The 27,065-nt window shown below is 39.4% G+C and overlaps 1 protein-coding gene across 1 annotated transcript in view; it reads left to right on the forward strand.

Moving 5' to 3' along the window:
• The first annotated feature begins 9,504 nt into the window (after positions 1–9,504).
• Positions 9,505–27,065, forward strand: part of XDH (xanthine dehydrogenase) — a 74,684-nt gene continuing 57,123 nt past the window's right edge. Inside the window, exon 1 of the mRNA XM_067006922.1 lies at positions 9,505–9,651. Coding sequence (XP_066863023.1) covers positions 9,505–9,651 — 147 coding nt within the window. The remainder of the gene's footprint in view (positions 9,652–27,065) is intronic.

Here is a 27,065-nt window from a genome sequence, read left to right on the forward strand (position 1 = left end):
GTGTTTTATGCCGTACTAGAGGTAGACATAAAATACATTGGAAATAGATGAGAGAGCAATGAACTTTCCTAGGTGTCGTTGTGTGTGGAAGTCTGAGGCTATGGCCTTTGGGGGAGCTGATTGCATTTAAGCTCAGCTTTCAAGGATTTCATTATAGGGAGAAATGGGGAAAAGGGGTTCTAAGCTGAGGGAGTGAACTGGGAAAAGGCATTGAGGTTTGGTGGTGAGTTTAGGGATCGGGGAATAGCCTATTGGCCAAAAAATGGGTTGTGTGGGCTGGGTCCAGATGGGTCTTGATGGCACAGCCCTGTATGCTAAGGCAAAGTGGTCTGTGCTGTGGACTCTTGGTCCTTCTCACTGTGCTTGGAATCTTTCTGTTTGCATTGGTTTGAGTTTTAGGAGAGGTTTTCCCTTAAAGCTGTGAGTCTTTGCCACTGCTCACCTACTTTCCCTCCTCTTTAATATTTATACAAGCTGTTGGAAGTGCACCACTTTCCAGACTCACTCCCAATATTTGCAGGGAGAGGAAACAAATGGAAGCCCATTTACTATATGTTTACATATTTAAAAGTTGTAAACCAACTTAACAAATGTTAAATCAAGAGCTTCTATGCTCCTCACTTGACAAATGCACCTTCGTAATCACCTTGAAGGCTAGGTTTTAATTTATAGTTTACGGACTCTCCAGCGAACTGCCCTCCCTCGCCTCATAGCACATCTCCCCTTTCCACCTTGACTTCCCATCCTCAGCTCTATCCCACCCTGTGATGGTCTTCTCTCAGGCAGATGAGTGGATAAGGCAGCTCACAAATCCAAGCTATGCCCACTGTCCCCAGGAGTCACCCTCTGGGGACCTCAGGTTGTACATATCAGGAGCCAAGGGGGGGTCGTACTAAGAGCACAGCTCCCCTTTGCAGGAATAGACCAAGGAAAATGGCCAGATTGGGCCTTGAAGTGAGCTGGGGCCATTTGGTGGGAACCCAGGTACTTGGGGTATGCTATAAAAGGGGGAGTGATATAGGCTATGAGTGGTTACTTTCCTTAGGCCTAAAGGACCTCTCAACCCATGGGGAGGGGAATAACCACAGGAAAAATGGAGAGGGCAGGCCCAGGGCAGGGCCACCTCTTGCTTGGGCCTCAGGGTGGGGCTGTGATGAGCAGCTCCTATCCTTGGTGAGTCCTACTTTCAGGGTTACTGGGCTGACTTTGTAGGCACACCCAACCTTGCCGGCAGGAAGACTTGTCACCTCCATCCCCCAACAGATCTTTTAAGGGAGTCAACTCTAGGCATTGGTGGACAAGAGTCTGACAACATATTTCATAATGCCATACAATGTTATGACTATTTCAGAGGCTTACTAAAGAGAGGATTACTCAAGGATACTCTATATTAGGAAATACTTGTCCAAACAGTTATGTGAAAATGATAAGCATAAAATAAACTAAAGCACTTCTATCATCTGATATTATTTTCTTTTCCTTAATACTCTGGCTACACTGATGTTGCACAAGTGTTGGGAGTGTCCTGGTAGCAATGCACAACTTGCTCAGAGATGAGTGAGGCTCAGAGAACATGAATATAAAGCACCGTTGCACGCTTGAGCAGGCTATGCCGTTGGAAAGAAGGATGCAAAAAAAAAAAAAAAACAGTCCAAGTATTATCCCACACCATAATACCCTAGTATGACAGAGCTGGAAGAATACGTGGAGTTTTAAGATAGGAAAGGGTCTTGCCGGAAGTGTCAAGGAGGAACAGATCCTTGGTTGTCACCTGAGTCTCCTGTCTCTTAGACTGAGGCTCTTTCCATGGCTTCATCTCAATACAATGTTTGGTTGCCAAAATTCTCTAGATCAGTTGAATGAGGACTCTGTTTCATAACAAAGGAATGGGAAGCTAGAAGATTTTGCCTTGGAAAAAGATATTCTTTTTTTTTTTTTTTTTTTTTTTTTTGGAACAAGTTCACAAACTCTACTCACAGACCCACCATTGAGGCACTCTGATTTAGCCTCCAGGCAAGGTGCTTCATGCATTTCCTGGGAGCGGCTACTTCCTTGGCACCCAGACATGTCTACTGGGGCTGTGTGATTCATTCACAAGATCTTTGTCACCGTAGTTCCTACTTGCATATGAGATTCCCAGAATAATGGTGATAATTAGATAGAGGTGATGAATAGGGGACATTTAATATCACTGATAGTGATCAAGACTGAAAAATTATAGTTGCCAGGTCACTAAGGACTGTTAACTGTTCTGGTCTGGCTACTCACCTGGTTCTAGAAGACATCCAAGAATCACAGAGGTAGGAAATTAGACTAAGAGGCCATGGAGTGGTCCCTGAGGTAACTTCATCATCCTTGGGAACCACTCTATTTTTCCTCCCTTTGGGTGTTCTGTCTTCCTTCTTGTCTCCTTATGTCCTAAATCTATCAGGCCCACAAGTATCACCTATGGGGGGTTAAAACCTTTCCCATCCAGATTCATGTTCCCTTCATGCTCCAGGAAGCTACCAAGCCACCAAAGGGTACTGTTTTCCAGAAGTTTCCTTGTTCTCCTAGAGAAAAATGGCCAAGTCTAAGTGTTGGGTAGACCCTGCAAGAATGCTCCTGCCTTTGCCCTTCTCTGCATATCCTGGGCCTGGGATTCTGGAGGAGTGGTGACAGTAGTCACATGTTTCATCTGCTTCTCTCCTGGTAGAGTGAGGCTAGGACCTGGGACATTTTTCTTGGTCCCCAGGGAGTCAATTGTCAGATGGGTGACAGCTAAAATTGCACTGACTTGCTACTGTTTGTTTCTTCTCTCTCCCTAGAACTTTTTAACACTTTACATTTCCTTTGGGATTATAGAATCCCTTAAGATTCTTGTAGTCTGACATCTTGTAGTCTGACAATTTGTATTCACTGGTGATCTCTGTCTATGAAGCACTTTATGGGGACTGTAAGAGTAAAGACAGAGATATAAACTATCTCTGTGTATTTTCAGAAGACAGACCTGAACGGCCCCAAGCCTGCTTCTGCCATACTGCACACTATTCTCCTTGTTGTTTCGTCCCCTACTCTACTACTCTGATTCTCTCAAGGTCAAAGTTTCTCACTGCTGGTACCTCTTCAGTGTTAAGTGAGACCTTTATCAATGAAGCAGTTTCTCCCCTGCCTCCAGCCCCTATAATAGGTGGTGTTGAGCTAGGAAAGCCTAGTCTCTGCTCTCTATTGCTTTCAGAAGATTCTAGAATCAGAGGAACTTGGGTTCAAATCCTGGTTCCCCCTTACCAGCCATGTGAATTACATAACCTCTCTGAGTCCAGACCGCTTTTTCATATAGAAAACAAGAAATGATATCTATCTTATAGGGATATTGTAGAAAGTAAATGAGATCCATATAGAATGCCTAATTTAGGACTTGGCATATATTAGTGGCTTCATAAATCTTTGTCCTCTTCAAAATGTCTCCTACTACGGAGATGAGTTAACTTTGACCAGTAGACTAGCCTTAGGACTGGAAGCCTTCCATTGCAGCATTTATAGCAAGAACTATATAATCTCCTAAAAGACCTTAAGGTTACTTGCTAGATCAGTGAGGAAATGTGGTTGTCTTAATTTCTCCAGTCATCACAAAATGTACTAAAATAAAGCTAACAGTATAATAAATCTCCTTAAATCACTCAATGAGAATCGCTCAGTGTGCTGTGACGTGGATGCAGCATTATAGCCAATGAGATTACAATTCACGCTTCAGAAAAATGGCAAATATTATGCCATGAAACTTTCGGATTACCCACAAATGGCTAAAATCTCAAATATTAATCCACAAATGCCAAGGATCACCTAGCTTTCAAGACTCTGGAGAGAAGGGTAGACTTCTTCCAAAAGTGCAAGAAAGGATGGAAGGGAAGGTCCCATCAGCAGTGGACAGCATCGGCCAGGCATGGATAAGACCACCAGGAAGGACTCTTGCAGAAGGGAAGACTATGCAGAAGGTTGCTCCAGTTTCCTTTTCCTCTCCTTGAGCACTGGGAAAACTGAACTTAGTCTAGAGAACAGGTCTGAGGTGGCTGGCTTGCTCTCTGTCCCTGATTGCTTTGGGGACTATGCTCCCTTTTTGGGCTCTATGCCTTGGGATGTAAACAGTAGTTTAATGGATTTTTTTTTTAAAGCAGGAGAGATGGTGTTCCTTCTTTTTAAAAAGAAACACAAAGCAAATAGCATCATTAGCAACACTATGTTCCTGTGGAGAGTTCTGGTTCAAGGACAGATTTAGAATGGGAACAGCAGGTGATCTTCCTATACACTCTTGCACCGTGACTTGACTTCCCAGAGGCTACTGTATTAAAACTAACAAGGCAGCCCTGGGAGGTCTGAAGGAAGCTCTCAAGTTTTCAGATCATAACTATTTAAAAAATATCAATATATATACGGGACTCCCCTGGTGGCGCAGTGGTTAAGAATCCACCTGCCAATGCAGGGGACACGGGTTTGAGCCCTGGTCCGGGAAGATCCCACATGTCACGCAGCAGCTAAGCCTGTGCACCACAACTACTGAGCCTGCACTCTAGAGCCTGTGAGCCACAGCTACTGAGCCGGCATGCCACAACTATTGAAGCCCGCGTGCCTAGAGCCCATGCTCTGCAACAAGAGAAGCCACCGCAATGAGAAGCCTGTGCACCGCAACGAAGAGTAGACCTCGCTCGCCGCAACTAGAGAAAGCCTGTGCACAGTAACAAAGACCCAACACGACCAAGAATAAATAAATAAATACATTTATTTTAAAAATATATCACTATATAAGCCTGAAATCTGCATCTTTGCTTTGGGGAGTGGTGATATTTAGGAGGGAAGGTAATGTTCTGAAATGTTCAGTTTCTGAAATGTTGGCTCAGAAATCATGGATTACCTATAAGGTAAAATGAGGGTGTTCTTTAAGCCTCTTTGACCCTACCAAAGCCTGTCATAGTGCCTGAGACAGAGCAGAGTCCTATTAAAGTTGATAAATGAATGGGTGTGTGAATATTACCTTGTGTAGAAGTTGCTCTGAGCCCATCCTTAAAACAGAATGTGAGGATGGGGACACTAAAGGCCAAGGATCTGGGAAGGAGACCAAGATTGTCTTCTGCTCAGGGGCCAACAATCCTTGGTGGCCATCATTTACACATGCAGCTTTGCACATGGGTCAAGCCAGACATCTGAGCCATGCTCCCTTGCCTTTAACTAAAACCAGGTCCCCTCATTGCTCTAATTCATTCATTTGTTCATTCAGTATTCAGGAAATATTTTTCTTTCTTCTTAATCATTTGCTCCATTTACATGAAAGAGACAGATTTCAGCTTATTTATAGAGAATTTGATTACTCTTGGGACTAACAAAAGACTACAAAGAAGAAATTTCAAAATACTTCTTGAATAAATATTGTGTTCACCATGCCCAGGCAGTGTTTTGCACTGACGAAAACACATTAACACGTCTGTCTTTGGGGAACTTATTGTATTAGTGAATGTAATCCTAGATGTTGTAACAGACAAACCCAGAAATCTCAGTGGGTAAATACAATACAAGTTGATTTCTTGCTCCTAAAAAGTCAAATAAGCAATAAGGTCGGGGAGGAGAATGCTCAGATCATTGTAATATTTATTTAAGGACTTTGGCTGACTTGAAGCTCTGTTATACTTAGTGTGAGGCTTCCAAGATTACCCTGGACGTTGACATTAGCGTTCAGAGAGTGGGAGAGAAAATGGCAATCTGGAGATTGTTAACATCATTTTCACCCATATTTCATTAACCAGAACTCAATAATATAGCTTTATCCACATGTAAGGGGGCTGGGAAATGTCACACCTGGCTGGCAATTGTTTCCAAGCAGAAACTATTAGAAAAGGAGGGCATGAATATTTGGTTGGCAGGTAGACACATCTGCCACACTTACCTTCTATTAGGTTCAGGTAGATAGACAATACACATTTAAGTGAGTACATTATATTGTATTTCAGATGATAATAAGAAAAATAAATCAGGGGAGAGGAATAGGGCTGCAAACAGTTGTGAAAATAGTTTTCCCTAATGGTACACATTCGGCCATATTGCCTACAAGAGTGTATGTGAGTTGATCCTTTGAATGAGCAAAGTAGTAAGGACTCTCCTTCCTGAGCTGTGCTGGAGCAGCTCAGATTGGAAAGAGAGACTTTACTTGGTATCCAGACAAGCCCACATTGTCATCATCAAAATGATGATGAGATTATAAAGTTTATTGAAAGATATTATTAGAAAACATAATATGTGCAGACAGATAAAGCGGGTTTAAATTTGCTTCTGGGCCTTTTCTACCTTTTAAGCTTTTTGTCAGCAGTATTGACCCAGACTTGTAGTTTTGACTCTGTATCCACTTTTGGATAATACCACCTTGTTGATTCTAAAGGGATCTACTTCGCAGATGTACATAGAAAATCAAGGGTTGATTTTCTCAATAGTAATAGAGTAATGTGGCTTTTGTGCTGAGGAATACTCGCTGGTTACCTAATATCAATGACAGAAGTTTAGTTGAAAAGAAGCTGGTGAGGGACTTGAAATGGTTCTAAGAATGTATGGAGTGATAGGAGAGAGTTCCATATTTGGCAAAAGGCAGAGGCTTAGACATTTCTGAAAACTCAGTTCATTCCTTGCATTGTGGGCTTAATTCAATGGGCATTTATTGATCCTTTTTATATACCTGGCCCTATGCTGGGCACCAACAATATAGTAGTAAACAGTTCTGCTCCTGATGTCAGGGGCTCACCATCCAGGCCTGAGAGAAAGACTTCAACAACCAGAAGGCAGAATTTCAGCTGGACTGAGAGGACCCATGAGTGCTATGCTAAAAATCATGGGTTTTATGCTTCCTAGTTAGTGAAGAAGTATCAAAGAGAGGCTTTCTCTGCTGTGTAGTGGGTAACAGGTGTAGAAACCGGTACTTGCTTACTGTGAGACAGCTGGCACCTCAACTTATCGGAGCGCCATTTTCTTTGTCTGGAAAGGGAAGATAATAATAACTTCCCTGCTCATCTTGCAGGGCTTTTGTAAGGATGAAAACAAATCACATTGTGTGAAAGAAATGCGATTCAGTTGTTAAGAACTATTATTAGGACTGATTAATAAACTAGACATCTGAGAGAACAAGGGAGGACTTAGGTGCTGGGCAGTGATGCTCTGAGAATATAGCAAAATCTTTCATCTAGGATGGGCATATGTAGGAGGGAAACCTGTCTTAGCTAAAAAAACAAAAAACCCAACAACTTAGTAAAAAATAATCTAAACAATGGAATATTTTGAAAGAAAAGTGATTTTTTTTCAAGTAAAGTTTGTTGTAAGTGAAGGAAGTGAACAGGGGAATGCCTGTCAGACACAGAAAAGATGCACATCTGGATTCAAAGAGAGGGAGTGAGCAGACCAGAGGCACTGCTGCACAGGCAGGTTAAGGGCTGGCAGTGAGACTTCTGAAGGGAGCTGGAGATCTGCCAGGGCACAAGCTACTGGAGAATCAACTCAAGAGCAGCAAAGGCTCTGCAGCTGTCGACCCAACCCAGCCTAAGCCTTCAGAGAACACGCCAAAGCTTTCCTGAATCACTCTTCCTCTTTTGCAGGGAGTACTTGGCCCCAAGGGGGCTCACTCTTCCGGAAATAATGACTTGGTTCTTGGCAGCATTTTCTCTCTTCTTATCTTTTATTATTTCCTAACAGTGTTGTTCCAAGAGGAAGAGGTCTGTGTCCAGGAGGCCTCAGGGTTTATCTGACTTTTCTGTGGACTTTGGGACCTCACATGCCAATGCAGTGCATGTTATAAACCAGGCAGTCCTTAGGAAAATGAAGGAAATTAATGTCATGTAAGTTATAGATGGCCTATTTCAAGACCATGAAATCCCATTATTCAGCCCAAATTTGAGAATGCATCCCAACGTTGAAAGCATATACTGAAGCTCTTCAGCTTGGGGAAGACCTAATTTACAGCATCTTGAAAAACTGCAGAGAAAGATATGGTCACAAATATTCTTCTGAATTAAAAGTAATCATACTAAGTCAAAGTATCAATATGTCAAAGTTTTGTTAGATCTCAGTTTTATAGAAACTAGTTATTACAGAAATAAAATCTGAATGACAACATAAGCCCTTATAGAAAGGTTCCATAATAACAGTGGAATTTCTTCTCCAGATAAGAGAAGGAGGCTAATGATTGGCTGAGTGGGAAGTAAATCAGTCCTTACAATCAGTTCTCTATATCCATCGGTTTCAAATCCACAGATTCAACCAACAAAGGGCAGGACATTTGATCCACGATTGGTTGAATCCGCATATGCTAAACTGCGATTAGGGATATGAAGAGCCAACTGTATTCATTGTACTCTAGCCATTTTACATAAGGGACTTGAGCATCTGTGGATTTTGGTATCAAGAACGATTCCACCACGGATACTTTGGGACAAAAGTATATGCTGAGTATTTACTATGGGCAAAACATCTAAGCTCTGCCTCATTTAATTCTTACCAGTGTGGATCCCTACACAGCTGGTATAGTTAGCCCCATTTCATAGATAAGGATATTGAAGCCAAGAAAGTGATTTTTGCCAAAGGTCACACAGATCTGGTGGAGCTAATATTCAAGTTGTCTACCTAACCCCAAACCTGAGCTCTTTACTCAGCCTTCCCCCTTTACCTTGAGAGTGTCCTGGTGTTTTGGTTAGAGACTGGCTAGGAGGAAGTGGAGGTCTTGTAAAGCTGGGGAGATCAGTGAATAGGGGAAAAGCCTCTCCGTCACAGAGGTGTGGGCACTGTTGGGAGAATTGACCCATTACAAAACTCCTACCCAAGCTTAACTCCTCTGCCTCGCCCAAACTCCTTCCTTCTTATTCCTTTTAAGACAGGATTTCTCCATTGACATTTTAGACCAGATAATTATTGCTTATAGGAGACTGTCCTATGCATTGTAAGGTGTTTAGTAGCATCCTTGGCCTCTATCAATTAGATACCAGTAGGAACTTTCCCCAGTCATGTCAGTAAATCTGATGGAAGAAATGTTCACATATTGAGATATGGGGAAGTAATTCTGGCTTATATATGATTTAATTTAAACTTTATGCTAACTAGAACAGCCTGTTTTGTGACCTATTAAACTACATTATACATATGCTTTAACCATTAAAGAAAAGAATGCACTGACCGGAAGTAAAAATGTCTGTTTTAAAGATAAAGATTAAATGCCTCCATTCCTGAGACACCAGTGCCTGTACACTTCAATGACAAGGATCCTTTCCCAGGCGCCAAGGCTGTGCTGACTTTTGGTGTACATGCTGATCTGTCGTCGTTGAAATCTTGAAATAATGTACCCTTGTCATGTTTGATGTTCTTTGTTCTGACAGGATATAAACCTGTGCTGAAAACCATGCTTCTCAGGATCAGTTCCTCAAAGCAATCTGAGAGTCTGAGGCTATAGTCCTCAGTTTAGCTATAATAAAGCTCTCTTCTATTTGTATGGTAGATTGATTATTGATGATTTCCTTTGATGTTACTTTGTATAGTCAGCAAGTTATCAGAAAAACCCACCTGAGGTCGCCTGGAGTCTACTTGGGCTCAGTACCTAGCACAGACCCCTTGAGTCCCTACCGCCCTGGTTCACAGAATTCTTCTGGTGCTTTGGTGAGTTCTTCATGATATATGGACCTGCTTATCTTAAGTTTGACGTTCCTGTGACTTTTGTTCAAGTTGTCATCTTAAGCCTTGAAGTTTTATTGTGGAACCAGTACAATTCCTAGGTAGAAAGGACCTAGGAGGAATCCCTAGGCAGGAAAAGCCTAGAAGAAATTTTTGTTATATTTCCTAGGTGAAAAGGACCTAGGGAGAATTCCTAAGCAAGAAAAGCCTAGAAGAAACTTAGGAGTACTTTCCTAGGCAGGGACCTAGAGGTGATTTCTTACCCAGGAAACTAGAAGGAATTCCTAGGCAGGAAAAACCTAGAGGGAAATTTAGAGTTAAATGTTTTGGCTGACCTCTTTTTCAAATTTGGCTTAAATTGGAAAGATTTGTATGTATATATTATGAAGAAGCTGTTTGAGAGCAAAATGAGAGACTGAGTCCATTCAGCTCTCAAAAGAAGGGACACTAGTTCCTTCCAGTCCAGAGGCATTCTCAAGTAACTGACACCGAGAGGAAGTGTCTGAGAAATGATCATCATAACGAGTAGTGGTCCCATAGGGAACCCCATCGTGACACTTTATGTAGTTTATAGCTGTCCTGGGGATGCACATAAGAATTTGTCATTCAGTGCTCTGAACCCGCACAGTGGTTTTAGACAGCTGGCTGGAGAAACCGAGACACAAAAGAGCTGAACTGACTTGAGGGCAGCACCTTGATGAGCTAAGTTCACAAGTAGCACACTTTTTTTTTTTTAAGTTTCAGTTAAAGTTAAAAATTTCTGCCAAGCCAAAACCTCCCTTACTCGACTTTCCCTTGTCCTATAAAAAGCCTGATCCTACTTCAATGCTGGGATCATCTGGTCTTCCAGTAGCCTCGAAGCTCACCAGCTGAATAAAGCCTTTAACAAATTTTACTCTGTCATACAAATCATTTTGTTTTGACAACTAACATATTCACTTTAGACTTTCATTTATCTTTTCGCTCTAGAGTCATATTTTCTTCTTTTTATTAATTTCTGCTGTTTCATTCTGATTTATAAAAACTTTTATTATTCCTCCTTGCCTTCCTCTGCACTTTTTTTTTTTTTTTTTTTTTGCGGTACACGGGCCTCTCACTGTTGTGGTCTCTCCCATTGCGGAGCACAGGCTCCGGACATGCAGGCTCAGCAGCCATGGCTCACGGGCCTAGCCACTCCGCGGCATGTGGGATCTTCCCAGACCAGGGCTTGAATCCATGTCCCCTGCATTGGCAGGCTGCGCCACCAAGGAAGCCCCGTCTGCACTTTTTTACTTGAATATGTTTTAGATTTTATTTTGCAAATTATACATATTATTCTTTTTCTTTTCTTAGGCAGTTTTAATATTTTAACAAGCATTCTAACTTGAAATATAAAGTTTATCGACACCCCTAATAATACAAAGATTTAGAGCTTTGTAGTTGCAATCACTTAAAAAAATTTGCATTACTAATTTATTATTTATATTTATGTTGTTTTGCTTAAACCCACAATTAGATATCGGTGTTGGTGTTTTTGTTTTTATTGTTAAATAAAATTAATTATTGCTTGTATTGTGTAGTTTTTCATGACATATTTTCTAATATTTCAGATTTCCATCCAGTTAATCTTTCTTTCTTTCTTTCTTTCTTTCTTTCTTTCTTTCTTTCTTTCTTTCTTTCTTTCTTTCTTTCTTTCTTTCTTTCTTTCTTTCTTTCTTTCTTTCTTTCTTTCTTTCCTTTTCTTTTCTTTTCTTTCTTTTTCTTTCTTCCTTTCTTGTGAATTGTATACTAAAAAACTGAAATTAGTTACATTTATTGATAATAGTAGAGTCTATCATAAAACCATAATTGTGAGTTACTGAAATAGGGGGGAAATTGAGACCATTGGAGTACACAAAGTCTAGAAATTTAGATGCCAGTATGTTGGAGAAATCGTCTAAATGAGTTATAAAAATCACCAAGAATTACAACTGAGATAGCATTGGAAAAAGTGACAATAATCTAGTTGCTAAGACATTCAAGGAACAATGACCAGGGTATAGCAGATGAATATTACAAGGAAAGGTAGCAGTCAGTATAACCTAATGTACTGTCATAGCATTCTTTTTTTTTAAACATCTTTATTGGAGTATAATTGTTTTACAATGCTGTGTTAGTTTCTGCTGTATAACAAAGTGAATCAGCTATATGTAAACATATATCCCCATATCCCCTCCCCCTTGCATCTCCCTCCCACCCTCCCTAGCCCACCCCTCTAGGTGGTCACAAAGCACCGAGCTGACCTCCCTGTGCTATGCAGCTGCTTCCCACTAGCTATTTATTTTACATTTGGTAGTGTATATATGTTAATGCTACTCTCTCACTTTGTCCCAGCTTACCTGTCCCCATACTCATGTCCTCAAGTCCATTCTCTACATCTGTGTCTTTATTCCTGTCCTGCCCCTAGGTTTATCAGAACCAATTTTTTTTTTAGATTCCATATATATGTGTTATCATATGGTATTTGTTTTTCTTTCTGACATACTTCACTCTGTATGACAGACTCTATGTCCATCCACCTCACTACAAATAACTCAATTTCGTTTCTTTTTCTGGCTGAGTAATATTCCATTGTATATATGTGCCACATCTTCTTTATCCATTCATCTGTAGATGGGCACGTAGGTTGCTTCCATGTCCTGGCTATAGTAAGTAGTGCTGCAATGAACATTGTGGTACATGACTCTTTTTGAATTATGGCTTTCTCAGAGTAAATGCTCAGTAGTGGGATTGCTGGGTCATGTGGTGAGGAAACACAAGCTTTAAATGACACATTAAACAATTTGAACTTAATTGATATTTGTAGGACAATCCATCCAAAAACAACAGAATATGCTTTCTTCTCAAGTGCTCATGGAACATTCTCCAGGAAAGATCATATATTGGGTCACAAATCAAGCCTTGGTAAATTTAAGAAAATTAAAATCATATCAAGTATCTTTTCCGACCACAATGCTATGAGACTAGGTATCAATTACAGAAAAAAAAAAACTGTAAAAAATACAAACACATGGAGGCTAAACAATATGCCACTAAATAACCAAGAGATCACTGAAGAAATCAGAGGAAATCAAAAAATACCTAGAAACAAATGACAATTTTTAAAAAATGACCCAAAACCTATGGGATGCAGCAAAAGCAGTTCTAAGAGGGAAGTTTATAGCAATACAATCTTACCTCAAGAAACAAGAAAAATTTCAAATAAACAACCTCACCTTACACTTAAAGCAATTAGAGAAAGAAGAACAAAGAAAAACCCCAAAGTTAGAAGAAGGAAAGAAATCATAAAGATCAGATCAGAAATAAATGAAAAAGAAATGAAGGAAACAATAGCAAAGATCAATAGAAACTAAAAGCTGGTTCTTTGAGAAGATAAACAAAATTGATAAAACACTAGCCAGACTCATCAAGAAAAAAGGGAGAAGACTCAAATCAACAGAATTAGAAATGAAAAAGGAGAAGTAACAACTGACACTGCAGAAATACAAAGAATCATGAGGGATTATTACAAGCAACTATATGCCAATAAAATGGACAACTTAGAAGAAATGGACAAATTCTTAGAAAAGTACAACCTTCTGAGACTGAACCAGGAAGAAATATAAACAGACAAATCACAAGCACTGAAATTGAAACTGTGATTATAAATCTTCCAACAAACAAAAGCCCAGGACCAGGTGGCTTCACAGGCAAATCTATCAAACATTTAGAGAAGAGCTAACACCTATTCTTCTCAAACTCTTACAAAATATAGTAGAGGGAGGAAAACTCCCAAACTCATTCTACAAGGCCACCATCACCCTGATACCAAAATCGGACAAAGATGTCACAAAAAAAGAAAACTACAGGTCAGTATCACTGATGAACATAGATGCAACAATCCTTAGCAAAATACTAGCAAGCAGAATCCAACAGCACCTTAAAAGGATCTTACACCATGATCAAGTGGGGTTTATCCCAGGAATGCAAGGATTCTTCAATGTGTGCAAATCAATCAATGTGATACAGCATATTAACAAACTGAAGGACAAAAACCATATGATACTAAATGCAGAAAAAGCTTTTGACAAAATTCAACACCCATTTATGATAAAAACTCTCCAGAAAGTAGGTATAGAGGGACCTTACCTCAACATAATTAAGGCCATATATGATAAACCCACAGCCAACATCATTCTCAAAGGTGAAAAACTGAAAGCATTTCCTCTAAGATCAGGAACAAAACAAGGATGCTCACTCTCACCACTATTATTCAACATAGTTTTGGAAGTTTTAGCCACAGCAATCAGAGAAGAAAAAGAAATAAAAGGAATCCAAATCAGAAAAGAAGAAGTAAAGCAGTCACTGTTTGCAGATGACATGATAGTATACATAGAGAATCCTAAAGATGCTAGCAGAAAACTACTAGAGCTAATCAATGCATTTGGTAAAGTAGCAGGATACAAAATTAATGCACCGAAATCTCTTGCATTCCTATACACTAATGATGAAAAATCTGAAAGAGAAATTAAGGAACCACTCCCATTTACCATTGCAACAAAAAGAATAAAATACCTAGGAATAAACTGAAGTAGGGAGACAAAAGACCTGTATGCAGAAAACTATAAGACAATGATGAAAGAAATTAAAGATGATACAAACAAATGGAGAGATATACCATGTTCTTAGACTGGAAGAATCAACATTATGAAAATGAATATACTACCCAAAGCAATCTACAGATTCAATGTAATCCCTATCAAACTACCAATGGCATTTTTTACAGAACTAGAGCAAAAAATTTCACCATTTGTATGGAAACACAAAAGACCCTGAATAGCCAAAGCAATCGTGGAAAAGAAAAATGGAGCTGGAGGAATCAGGCTCCCTGACTTCAGACTATGTTACAAAACTACAGTAATTAAGACAGTATGGTACTGGCAGAAAAACAGAAATATAGATCAACAGGATAGAAAGTATAGAAAGCCCAGAGATAAACCCATGCACATATGGTCACCTTATCTTTGGTAAAGATGGCAAGAATATACAATGGAGAAAAGACAGCCTCTTTGATAAGTGGTGCTGGGAAAACTGGACAGCTACATGTAAAGAATGAAATTAGAACACTTCCTAACACCATACACAAAAATAAACTCAAAATGAATTAAAGACCTAAATGTAAAGCCAGATACTCTAAAACACTTAGAGATAAACATAGGCAGAACACTCTATGAAATAAATCACAGCAAGATTCTTTTTGACCTACCACCTAGAGAAATGGAAATAAAAGCAAAATAAACAAATGGGATCTAATGAAACTTAAAAGCTTTTGCACAGCAAAGGAAACCATAAACAAGATGAAAAGATAACCCTCAGAATGGGAGAAAATATTTGCAGATGAAGCAACTGACAAAGGATTAACCTCCAAAATATACAAGCAGCTCATGCAGCTCAATAGCAAAAAAACAAACAACCCAATCCAAAAATGGGCAGAAGACCTAAATAGACATTTCTCCAAAGAAGATATACAGATTGCCAACAAACACATGAAAGGATGCTCAGCATCACTAATCATTAGAGAAATGCAAATCAAAACTACAATGAGGTTTCACCTCACAGTGGTCCAAATGGCCACTGTGATAATCATCAAAAAAATCTACAAACAGTAAATGCTGGAGAAGGTGTGGAGAAAACGGACCCTCTTGCACTGTTGGTGGGAATGTAAATTGATACAGCCACTATGGAGAACAGTATGGAGGTTCCTTAAAAAATTTTAGAAAGGGGGAAGGGGAAGGGTAAGATTTGACGAAGTGAGAGAGTGGCAGGGACATATATACACTACCAAATGTAAATTAGATAGCTAGTGGGAAGCTGCCGCATAGCACAGGGAGATCACCTCTGTGCTGTGTGACCACCTAGTGGGGTGGGGTAGGGAGGGTGGGAGGGAGGGTGACGCAAGAGGGAAGAAATATGGGAACATATGTATATATATAACTGATTCACTTTGTTGTAAAGGAGAAACTAACACACTATTGTAAAACAGTTATACTCCCATAAAGATGTTAAAAAAATTTAAATAAGTAGCACACTTCTGATTCCCTATACTGTCCTTCGAAATTGTTAAGACCTTATAAATAAAATGAAAGTAAAAGGTAAACTGTACTTCCAAAGCCTACTATCTCTCAGATGGGCAGCCACCCACTAGAACTCTAGCTGAGTTCATGTACCGTTGGTACTGAACCAATACAGTACCATCAAGTACTTATCTGGTCCTAAAATGACCAGGAAGGGGCTCTTTTGACATTTTGAAACAGGTTTTTACATATGCAGCTAAAAAATAAAGTTGGCTTGATAAAATATCTTTTCAAAATTCTGACCCATAGGGAACAAAAGTATTTCTAGGAGAAAGCTTGAAGTTATAACTTTTACCATGTCCTTGAAATGTAAACATAGCCTATATCTCCTGATACTATGGCCTTGGCTAAATCAGTAGAACCTACAACTTGAAACAAACAAACAAACATTAAAAAAAAAAGGGAGAAGAGACCTTTTTCCTAACTCAAGTGGGAAAACTATGAGATCTCTGTCTGTGTATATCTGGATGTATGTATGTCTATGTATATGTCATAGACATGATATGTCTCTACCTTCAGGTGGTATTATCAAAATTAATTTGTAAAAGATCTCTATTTAAATAGCTTAAACAAATAGGTGCTTATATAAATTCTCAGAAATATAATAGAAATTTACTCAAAGGACTTTTGGGTTCATGAGATCTGGGAAATATTCCATATTAAATTAATATTCAATATTAAAGTTAGTTTAAATTGTTGGTATAATTAATACAGACATGGTTTTAGAGTCATCAACATTAGAATAATACTTTAATTGTACCTGGGTTTATGGGAAGTCAATAGACTCCTGTTATCTCTGTTGGAAAATTTGTCAATAAGAAAATTAACTTGGTATGATGATACTTTCATAAGTAATAAAATAGATATAAATGTTTTTTCAGTCGATTCTTTAAGAATAATTATGTTTTATGGTATGTTTACTTAAAAATAGTTTCTCCAGATTTTTGTTTACTTGCAACTTTAGAGTTTTGCTAAGTTAAGTTTGATGATGGGAATTCATTTAATATCTAGATCATTTTTAATAAGATAAAATACTGAAACATTAATGCTAAGCAAGTCAATGTTTACCTACTTTTGTCTTTTATTAGAGAAAAACTAAAGATGTTTGGTTTATTGGAAACACATCTTGTACCACATTGAGGAAAGAAATTATGTTGTGAGAATATGTATGTTTCTAGAGGTTATGGAATATGTACATAAGTTTACCAGTCAGGAAATGCTGGTATACAGACAGTTCGCTTGTTGCTTCTTGGTTTTTTTTGCTTCCAATTCAGGTTCTTAAGGGTTAAAAATTGTAACATATATGTAATTAAACATACTAGAAAAATAAGAGAAACATTTCAATATTCAAGGAAAGTAGGATGTGTGATTCCAGTAAAAGAAAATACGAGGAATGGAATTGCATTTTGTTAAGGTAAAAAGAAAGTGATTTTGTCCTGAATCTGGTTATTTCTAAATGGGAAAGAAAATAAAAGACAAATTTGGATATAGAAAGTTGTGGGAGGTTTGTGGAAAAGGCACCCTGAGAAAAGTGGTGGTCAGGACTGGCTAAGATAAGATTGAATTTAAAGGTAAGCTGCTGCAAAACTACAATTTGGTTCTCTCCCTGTTAGGAGGACAAAGTTTTCTTGGAATATTGATCTGTTTTGATAACAGATTGTAAAACTTTCTTTACATTTTAAGCAATCTGTTGTCTTTCTATATTTGCCTTTGAAATATTTTATTGTCACTTTGGCTAAGTGAATGACTAAACATTTTTTTCACAGTGACTTATTTGACTGTTTTAAAAACCTTTTTGATATCTTTGAAAATCTTTCCCAAACTCAAATTCTAAATGAAATCTTTTGGTTTAGAACTAACTGAGATAATTTTCTCTCCTTATAAAAAGAGAGATATTAAACTAATTAGGCATGTTGTCATGGGAAACACTGTCAATAAATAAAATATTCAGCTTTCTTTATGTAGTGTCCATACGTATGGATACTACATATGCATTATAAGTGTTCCAGAAATTATGTGAAATTCCTGGAAGTCTTGTATGTCCTGACATAAAATGTTATCTGTCATCAAAATTGAGACTCACACTAAAGGGACTGAACTCAAGTATAAGGGAAATGCCCAGCAGACTTTCATGCAAAGGCAACAACAACGGAATCTGTAAAGATTATGGCACGTATAAAGTCCATTCTACTTCTGCAAAATATTAACCCCTCATTGTCAGACTTTTGCCATCCTGATGTCCTTGTAACATGGCAACAATCTGCTCCTAAATCAGAGAAATTGAGATGAGTAAGGAATAGCTGTAAATTAAATAGTTGGGCCTTGGGAAACCCAAGATGACTGCTTGGCTCTTTCTGGATCCCTGGCAAACTCCATTTTTCATTTGATGGGTTAAAGCCTTCCCTTACTGCAAGACTGGTGCCATCACAATGACACCGAAACTGTTAGAAAATGTTTTCTCCTTGGGGTATACCTTCCACAGTCTCCAGTGATCAGTGCATCCACTTTCCTGCGTAAACTGTAGGAGCCTTAACAAAAACCTTGCAAACTTCTTGAAATTATCACTGACACTATTGCCTTCAAACATCAGGCAAGATCAACAGAACTAAAGGAAATATTGGACTCAAGAAGAATAAGAATTAGTTACATGGAATTGAATGAACTGATAAATATAATGGTAATTTTAGTGATTTTTTGGTCTGAACTATTACTGGCCTTTCATCTTTATTTTCCAGATATAAGGAAACATTTCCCCTAAGCTAATTATGACTTACACCAATTTGGTAAATTATACCTTTGTAATCAGAATTAAAACCTTTACCTTTTCTCCCTTCCTGATCCCACCAGAATTTGGAAACTCTTAATTAGTGAGTATTCTTATTTTCATGGCAATGCAGTTATTTGCATGAGTTCAATAAGAATTCTCCTTATAACAAGACACAGTTGGAAACATTGGCAATATTACTATGGCTTTGACTGAAATGTCACATTTGGGAATATACATAAAATAAAGTATGGCTAGATAATTTTAAAGAACTAAGGTAGGCTTTATGGAACCATATAGCCCCTTGAAAAAACAAGCTGGTACCTTACTTACCGGGTTCCCAGCAACCTTACCAGGTGATTAAGGAGGGCCACTTCCTGGCACTTGCAGGAACCTCAAGATATTTTGGATCTTGAGAAGAGAGAAATCCTACCAAACCTGTAGGTATTACAGGCAGAATCTGATGGCAAGTCCTTGGCATGACTTTCCTGGCCTTAAGAAGGCTGTTGAAAGTTCCATTTGAGATTCCTTATGAAAAGGTCCAACAGAGTCAAACTTTACAGAGTCCATATGATCAATTACACTTATGTTAATAGGCCAAGTTTATTGAAACCAGACTTATTTTGTAAACAGATTAGTCTTAATTTGGCTATATTTTATAGAGATGTGGATAATTTTAGAGGGAAAAATTGTTTCATTAATATACCTTCATGTATATTAAGTTCTCATGAGGTTAATTATCATTGAGGTTTGATATTTATTGCTTAAGACTCATTTCCTAGACGGCTCCTTGTTTCTATGTTACATTATTGTGAAGTTTCACTGAATTATTTAAGAGACATTCTAAGCTTGGTTCTGAAGCTTACCTCAGGAATCTATCTTTGGATGAAGGTCAGATGCCCCGTGACCTGCAAGCTGCACAACCTCTGCAGGAGATTGTGCCCATTGGAAAAGAAATCAAACAAAAGTTTCTTTGTAGCCATGTTGTAAAATAATGATACCTGATAATACCTTATCAGGTATTACCTACTAATCCATGTGCTGTCATATTAAAGGGCATAGACTCATGGATTCACATCTCTCATTTAAAAAAGTCCCCTCCACCCAAGTGGACTTTGACACCTATTTCTGACCTGGCTTTCACTGACTGAGGCAAGTACCATCAAGCCAAGATGAGAAGAAGACATCAGTGGTAGACAGTGGACCCAGGTATCTGGACCAAGCCTGTAAGACTCGCTCTACCAGTTCAGTTGAACTGTTTACCAACTGTTTATCTCTCTATCAAATTGAAAATTATTGTTTTATTTCTAGCTATGCTTTTGCCCCAATGTTCAGGATGAAAAGAACATTGTCTAGTAAAGTTGTCACAGCGTATAGCTACTGAGGGCAATTTAACAGATTGTTGAATCTGTCCTCAAATTCCTCAGTGAATACAAGACTGATTTAAACCCCTCTTAATACCTGTCACCGACTTTTCTGATGTTCCAAACATTACCGCTCATCTAGAATGACCTCTCTCTGACCTAACATTTCAGGTTCAAATTCTTCAACATATTAATGTGTCTATCCCTTGTCTGATACTGTCCTCAGTCTTTAGAGACCAGAAACAACATACCCTAGGACTGCTTCACTCTGTTCCTTACTTAATTAACAGATGTCTTAAAGAGAAAAACAGGAGTAAGTTATGCCAGCTACTCTTAAATGTCAAATGCCATACAGATAGCTTTTGGAAAAGCTGCAAGAAAAATGATCCGTGGTTTAATACTATGTTAAGAAAACTTCCAATTAACAAGGCTATCATTGAGACTGCTTGTGGTCCCCCAGGTTTTATCTTTGCATGTGGTATTAGAATTGACCACTTTCCCAAAGATGGGCACATAAATGTCTTAATAGCTGGCAAATAGAATCATTATGTTTACTGGTACATTATGCTACCCCATTGCTTCTATATAAGGCAATAGATGAACCTCCTTTCTCTGTTCATTACAGAGTCAAGAGATCCATTTTAGCAGGATACCAAGATACCTGGTGGGAAAGTCTTTTGGGAATCTCGATTCGTAGTGCAGGAGTATATGTAAGCAGAGAGATGATGAGAAATCTATCAGTCACCATTGGTCAGATAGCTGAGGACACTGCAAAAAGCATTGCAGCACAACAGACATCCCTAAGCTCCTTAGCCCAAGTAGTAGTTGATAACAAGGTTGCCTTAGATTTTCTGCTGGCTTAACAAGAGTTGTGCTATTGTCCACATTACTTGTTGCACTTATATCGACACCTGTGGAAAAGTAGGCATACACTTAGAAAAAAAATTCCCAAAAGGCAAAAAGGCTAAAAGATGTATGGGAAACTAACCCTTTAAACAATCTCTTCGGTTAGCTGCCCTCAGTAATAGGCCTTTTTTTTTTCCTGCTTTGCTTGTCATTATAGATGCTTGTCATTGTTGTAGTATGTATTATTATTCTTTTCCTGGCTATCAAGGTACTCATGACATGTATCTCTGTTTGCTCTAAGTTGACTGCTCCAAACACATGTATAAAGTTTGTGCGACAATTTGATATAATTGATAATGCAGCCTATGTTTATCCATCATCATATACCTCTGTGTTTACTTTGGTTGATTAATTAATTACTCCCCAATGAGATAATTAGGCAACTCTTTTCCTAGAAAAAAGAAAAAAAGAGGAAGTCCTAGCACTGAGGGACATGTTGGACAGGCAGCAACCACTCTGGCATCAAGGGACAAGTATTTTGGTCATCACTGCTCTCTTTTGAAAGATTTTATTCAATCAAAAAAAGGAAATGATGGAAGAAATGTTCACATATTGAGGTATGGGGAAGTCATTCTGGCATATACATGATTTAACTTTATGCTAACTAGAACAGCCTGTTTTGTGACCTATTAAATATACGTTGTACACCTGCTTTAACTGATAAAGAAAAGGCTGCATTGACCAGAAGTAAAACTGTCCATTTTAAAGATAAATAGTAAATGCCTCCCTTCCTGGGACACCAGTGCTTGTACTCCTTTGATGATAAGTCTCCTTTCCTAGGTGCCAGGGCTTTACTGACTCACTGTGTTATGTGCTGATCTGTCATTTCTGAAACCATGAAGGGATGTACTCTTGTCATGTTAGATGTTCTTTTTTCCGACAAGGTATAAAACTCTTCTGAAAACCATGTTTCTCTGGAACTATCGGAGACACTGTCTCCTGGAGTGTAGTCCTCAGTTTGGCTCAAATAAAACTCTCTTCTATTATTATTATTATTATTAATTGATTATTGATGATTTCTGTCAACAAAACGTATCCCCAGACATTGCCAAAAAGTCTCCTGGGATGAAGATCCCCCTTACCTAGTTAAGAACCACTGTTTTATGCTGACCCATCATCCCAGTTTGCCTTGGACTGAGGGATTTGCCAGGGATTTAGTGTTAAAACCAAGACAGTTGGCGACAAATTGGGATGATTAGCCACCCTATAAGTAGAATTTCATCTCCTGCTTAAATAAAGTCTGTTGTGGAGAGGGGCATTGCGTTGCTAACATGGTGGTTGTCTTGAGTTTCTCTAGATTATTTCTGTACCAAGCACATCTGCCCAGTACTGCTTTCTTCCCCACTCATATCTTTCAAGGGGTGTAGGGGAAGTGACCTACTTCACAGAGGCTAGCTTAGTAGAAGAAGACCAGAGAGAATGCTGGTGTGTGTGTGTGTGTGTGTGTGTGTGTGTGTGTGTGAGAGAGAGAGAGAGAGAGAGAGAGAGAGAGAGAGAGAGAGAGAGAGGGAGTGTTGGGAGGGGCAGTTGGGCGCTGGACTTTAGAGCCCATTGGTGCTGCCTGGGTGGGTGATATGCATGTGTGTTTATTCCAGGAGTTAATGGAGACTGGATGGGGGAAGGTTTTCAGCCCTGTATTAATTTGGCCTATGCCTATGAGATATGCACATTTTATTTGGTACAGTATTTTGAAATATTTTTATGAGTTATTCTGACAATTTAATCAAGGGTATTTCCCTGAGAGAAACAAAAGGAAAACCTCAAAAGTGGTTTGTTTTCAGGATTATTTTTGCTGTGCTGCTGAGAATACATTTGCAAGAGTCATAAAAATTTTGGTTGTTTGCTTATTTACGAAGCACTTCCAAAAATACATCATTTGTCACTCAGCCTTTTGCTCTTGATGTCATTCATTTGCCCATTTACAGGATGAAAATAAGTGAGTTCTGAAAGTGATAAGAGACCTGCTGAGGTCAAATGCAAGATTCTGCATCTGAATAACTGGACTCTGCCTCTTATGACTCCAGGCCCCCTCCAGGCTCTGGGAGAATGAGTCCTGCATTTAAGTGCTGAGTCCGGGTTGCTGTAAACCTAAATGGTAAAATGACAAGTGTAGACGCAGAGGGTGTGAATGATCTCTATTGCCGTGACTGTCCCTATGACCATGGCCCTTCCGCCTTCTCCGTCTTCAGCAAGCGGGAGGCTGAAGCAGGTTCTGTGAGGGTGGCGCCTAAGACCCACAGTCATCTGGCACCAAGGCATCCTCCTTGCTGATACCTGCCTGTGTCTTCCTCTGTGCTCTTCGACACAGGTGTTGGGGGTGTGATTTGCTGTGTGTGATTGCATTTTCCTTGATTATGTAAACGGGTGTCTTTTGCCAAGAACTCTCCATGCCCCGAAGCTCTGAGCTTGGTCCCTCCCATCGGCTGACTTCATTTCATTTTGGGGGGAGGCGTATTTTTCAAGTTGCAGAGCAGTAATAACTGGCAGTACCTCTTGGGCATAAGGTACCTGGAGTTCAGAGACCCCCAACCCGTGACAATGACAGATGAGTTGGTTTTCTTTGTGAATGGCAAAAAGGTAAGCAAGCTGAACTTTTCTCTGGTTTCCCTGATCCCCGGGAGGGATGTGTGTCCTCTGGAAAAGACCTGTTCTTGTTCTCTCTCTTTTGTGTTCTCCCTTATTTGTTTGCCTTCTCTCTTTCTCTCTCTTCCTTCAAAGCTGTTGCTGCATTTGGGGGTAACACTGGGGAAAGAGGGCCTTCTCAGGGTTAGAACACAGTCAAGATACTCACAGGGCAAAGGAGTGATGGGGAGGGAAGCGAGAAGAAAGGCGTCTGAGAGCTCCACCCGTGCTCCCTGCAAACTCTTCACAGTAATGGGGACACTGGCAGGAAGCTGAGAAAGGTGGACAGGGTTCTAGGTGAGATTGGAGGTCACCTCCATTTCTGTGTTTAATCAAATGTATCCTAAGGCTTTTGTTGCTTTCTTTACTGAGAAAAGGAGCAGGAATGTGTTTTCTTGCTAATCTCAGGGTATAAGATGTACACAGATTTGATTCTGATATTTCATCTGTGTAAATGTAACAGCTAAGTTGTGTGAGGACATATACTGACATCTTGTGGCAGGCCACAACTTTTATTTCTTAAAGGGCATGCTTCTCTCCTCTCCCTCCACCCCACACTTAGTTATACATATAAATATTGCAAACCTCTTACTTTGATAAAAATTGCTCACTTGGATTAACTTCATTGGTGCACAGGGACCTAGGGAAGGTGGGGATGGTAGGGCAGAGGTAAGGGTACCAGTCCTTGCAGCCCCAGAAGGGTGAGAATCTTTGCAGATTTTAATGCAGGTTCAGGGAGAAGAGGGGGCAAGCACGTCACATTGTCTCCACTGTCCACTTGCTCTCCCCACACGGGTGTTAAGGTGCTTGCATCTGCTTCAGCTCCCTTGTTGGAAAGGAAAGTGACAGTAAAAGGGTAGTCTTGGTTGCACATAGTGAATGGCCGTGTGCACAGTATGAGTGATGATTATACCCCGTCATCAGAGCAATTTTATTTGTTTTGCAACATTGGCAATTTTTTTTTTGCGCTTTTCTTTTTTTTTTTTTTTAACATCTTTATTTGAGTATAACTGTTTTACAATAGTGTGTTAGTTTCTCCTTTACAACAAAGTGAATCAGTTATACATATACATATGTTCCCATATCTCTTCCCTCTTGCATCACCCTCCCTCCCACCCTCCCTATCCCACCCCTCTAGGTGGTCACAAAGCACAGAGGTGAACTCCCTGTGCTATGCGGCCAACATTGGCAATTTTGAGTTGAGGAACTGGGTGACTTTGGAGGCAATTTTCAAGAACTAAAATGCATCTAAGTATTTAAATTGTCAGGATATATTTGGGTGACTAGCAGGGGAATTCCATGAGCCATCACGATTTCAGTGCTCTTAGGAGTGTTGGATTCAGTTTGAGTGGTATCATTGGGTGGCCCTGGGAACTGGGGTCAGTTGTGCTCTTCCAGGTGCAGAGCTGTCTCTCTGTACCGACTTCTTTTCAGGATTGGTCTCTGGTAGCAAAGTAAGAGGCAGGGCAAATCTTCCTTGTTGGTGGCTGTTAGACTTGCAGCCAAGAATTCCAACGACTTTGTCACATTTAGCCATTACATTGTAGAGATTTAAGAAACAGTCGTTGAATTGACTTTCTCGACCCATTACTTACACAGTGGCATCTTCATGGCATTTTTCTAAGCAGTTTTTATATTGGGTGACCAAACAGATTCAGTGACTTCCAAGGCACAGTCTCACTCTAAGGTTTGATTATTTATTAAGCCATCAGTTCACGTGTGACGGTACAAGCTTCAATTCTTCTTTGGGGACTGTTTGCTATGATGCACCGGATCTACAAGCGAGCATTACAAGGTGAATCTGGTTTGGTGAAAATTGTTTCCCCACGTATTTTATTTTCACCTTAGGAAAGCAATTTAAAATTTGTAGATAGTATCATTACATCAAACCCTACTATCTCTTGAAGCTTCTACTACTACAGGTTTCTGTGATGAATATCAGTGCTTTTAATTTTATAAACATGCAGACTTCTGAGAATCTGCTGGAAAGGTGGTGAGGCAATGCAAGGAGGGATGAGGTGAAAGCAGCGCTATAAAAACTAGACTAAGCAATGGACTTCCCAGTCAAATAAAGACAGCTGTAAGTTTCTTCCCGATTCTATTCCCAAGACATTCTAGATCTTTTGTTACCAGATATCGTGCAAGAAGGTTACCAAAGAAGCTGTTGGTACTTGGTGACTCAGTCTTAAATATGAGCTTCCTACTCTCCCTGTTTCAGACCACTGTCCAGGATTCTGTCTTCACTCTCTGTGGTCCTGGAGAGGGTGGAAGATGTAAATGATCAGATACCTCAGGGCCTTCTGTGGTGGTGACAGGCCTTGGTGACTATGGTTTCTACATCTGATCTAGAGTCAGAGTCGAAGGGAAAGAGCTGCCCAGGATTTTGGTATCACCGTAGTGACCGTCCTCTTGGAGGACAGGATTCTTGTTTTTCTGAACAGTCACTCTGGTTAGTGGAGATGGTGGCCCCTAGAGGAGTCTGGGAAGATTTGGCATGTAGGGTGCAGCTGAAGGTGTCCAGGAGTGATCCCCACGAGAAGCAGCAGTCAGTGATGAGACAACACTCACTCAGTCACTCACCCACCCACCTACCCACGTCGTCAACATTTACAAGCTCCTCCCAGACCTGAGCCTATGGGACACATATGCACTGGAGGAATACAATCTCTAAGACCAGGCACTTACCATTCAGGAGTTTATGAACTAGTTGGCAAAGTGGATTGTGATTAGGTAAGTCACCATATTCCAAAATGTATTTCAAAGGAAAGTATCCCCACCAGATACTCTCCTTAGATATTCTTAGACCACTTTGTATAGTGTTGGCACATAGTAGGTGCCCAATTAATGTGGACAGAATGAATGGATGAATATTAAAACCCTGAGAAACCCTCTACTAAAGAAATTTATTTTTCAAACTTTGTACTTTAAAGGTATTTTAAATTTACAAGGAAGTTGCAAGAAGAATACAAAGAAATATTAAATAGACTTGCCCAAATTCAATACCTAACATTTTGCCACATTTGCTTTAACATCCTCTCTTTAAGTATACATACATGTGTATAGATCCATACATATAGATATATGAATACATAATTATATATATCTTTATGCATGTAATTAATTGGAATAAATACATAAAGTATAAAATTTTCTTTCTGAACCATTGAGGATAAATTTCAGATATCAGGGACTTCCCTGGTGGTCCAGTGTTTAAGAATCCTCCTTCCAATGCAGGGGATGCAGGTTCAACCCCTGGTCAGGGAACTAAGATCCCACATGCCACAGGGAAACTAAGCCTGTGCACTCTAGAGCCCGTGCACCACAACTAGAGAACCCACTTGCCACAACTACTGAGCCTGCATGCTCTGGAGCCCACGTGCCACAACTAAGACCCAATGCAACCAACTGAGTAAATGAATAAATAAGTAAGTATAAAAAATAAATTTCAGATATCATGCTTCTCTATCCCTTAAATGAAGAATAAGTATATTCTTACATAACCACAATCTAATTATAAAAATCAGGAAATCTAGTTAATATAATATATTATATTAATATAATACTAGTCTAATACTAGTCTATATAATATAATACTAGTCTAATCTATAAACT

The sequence above is a fragment of the Kogia breviceps genome, chromosome 11 (genome assembly GCF_026419965.1).
Source record: "Kogia breviceps isolate mKogBre1 chromosome 11, mKogBre1 haplotype 1, whole genome shotgun sequence".
In the NCBI taxonomy this organism is placed as follows: domain Eukaryota; kingdom Metazoa; phylum Chordata; class Mammalia; order Artiodactyla; family Physeteridae; genus Kogia; species Kogia breviceps.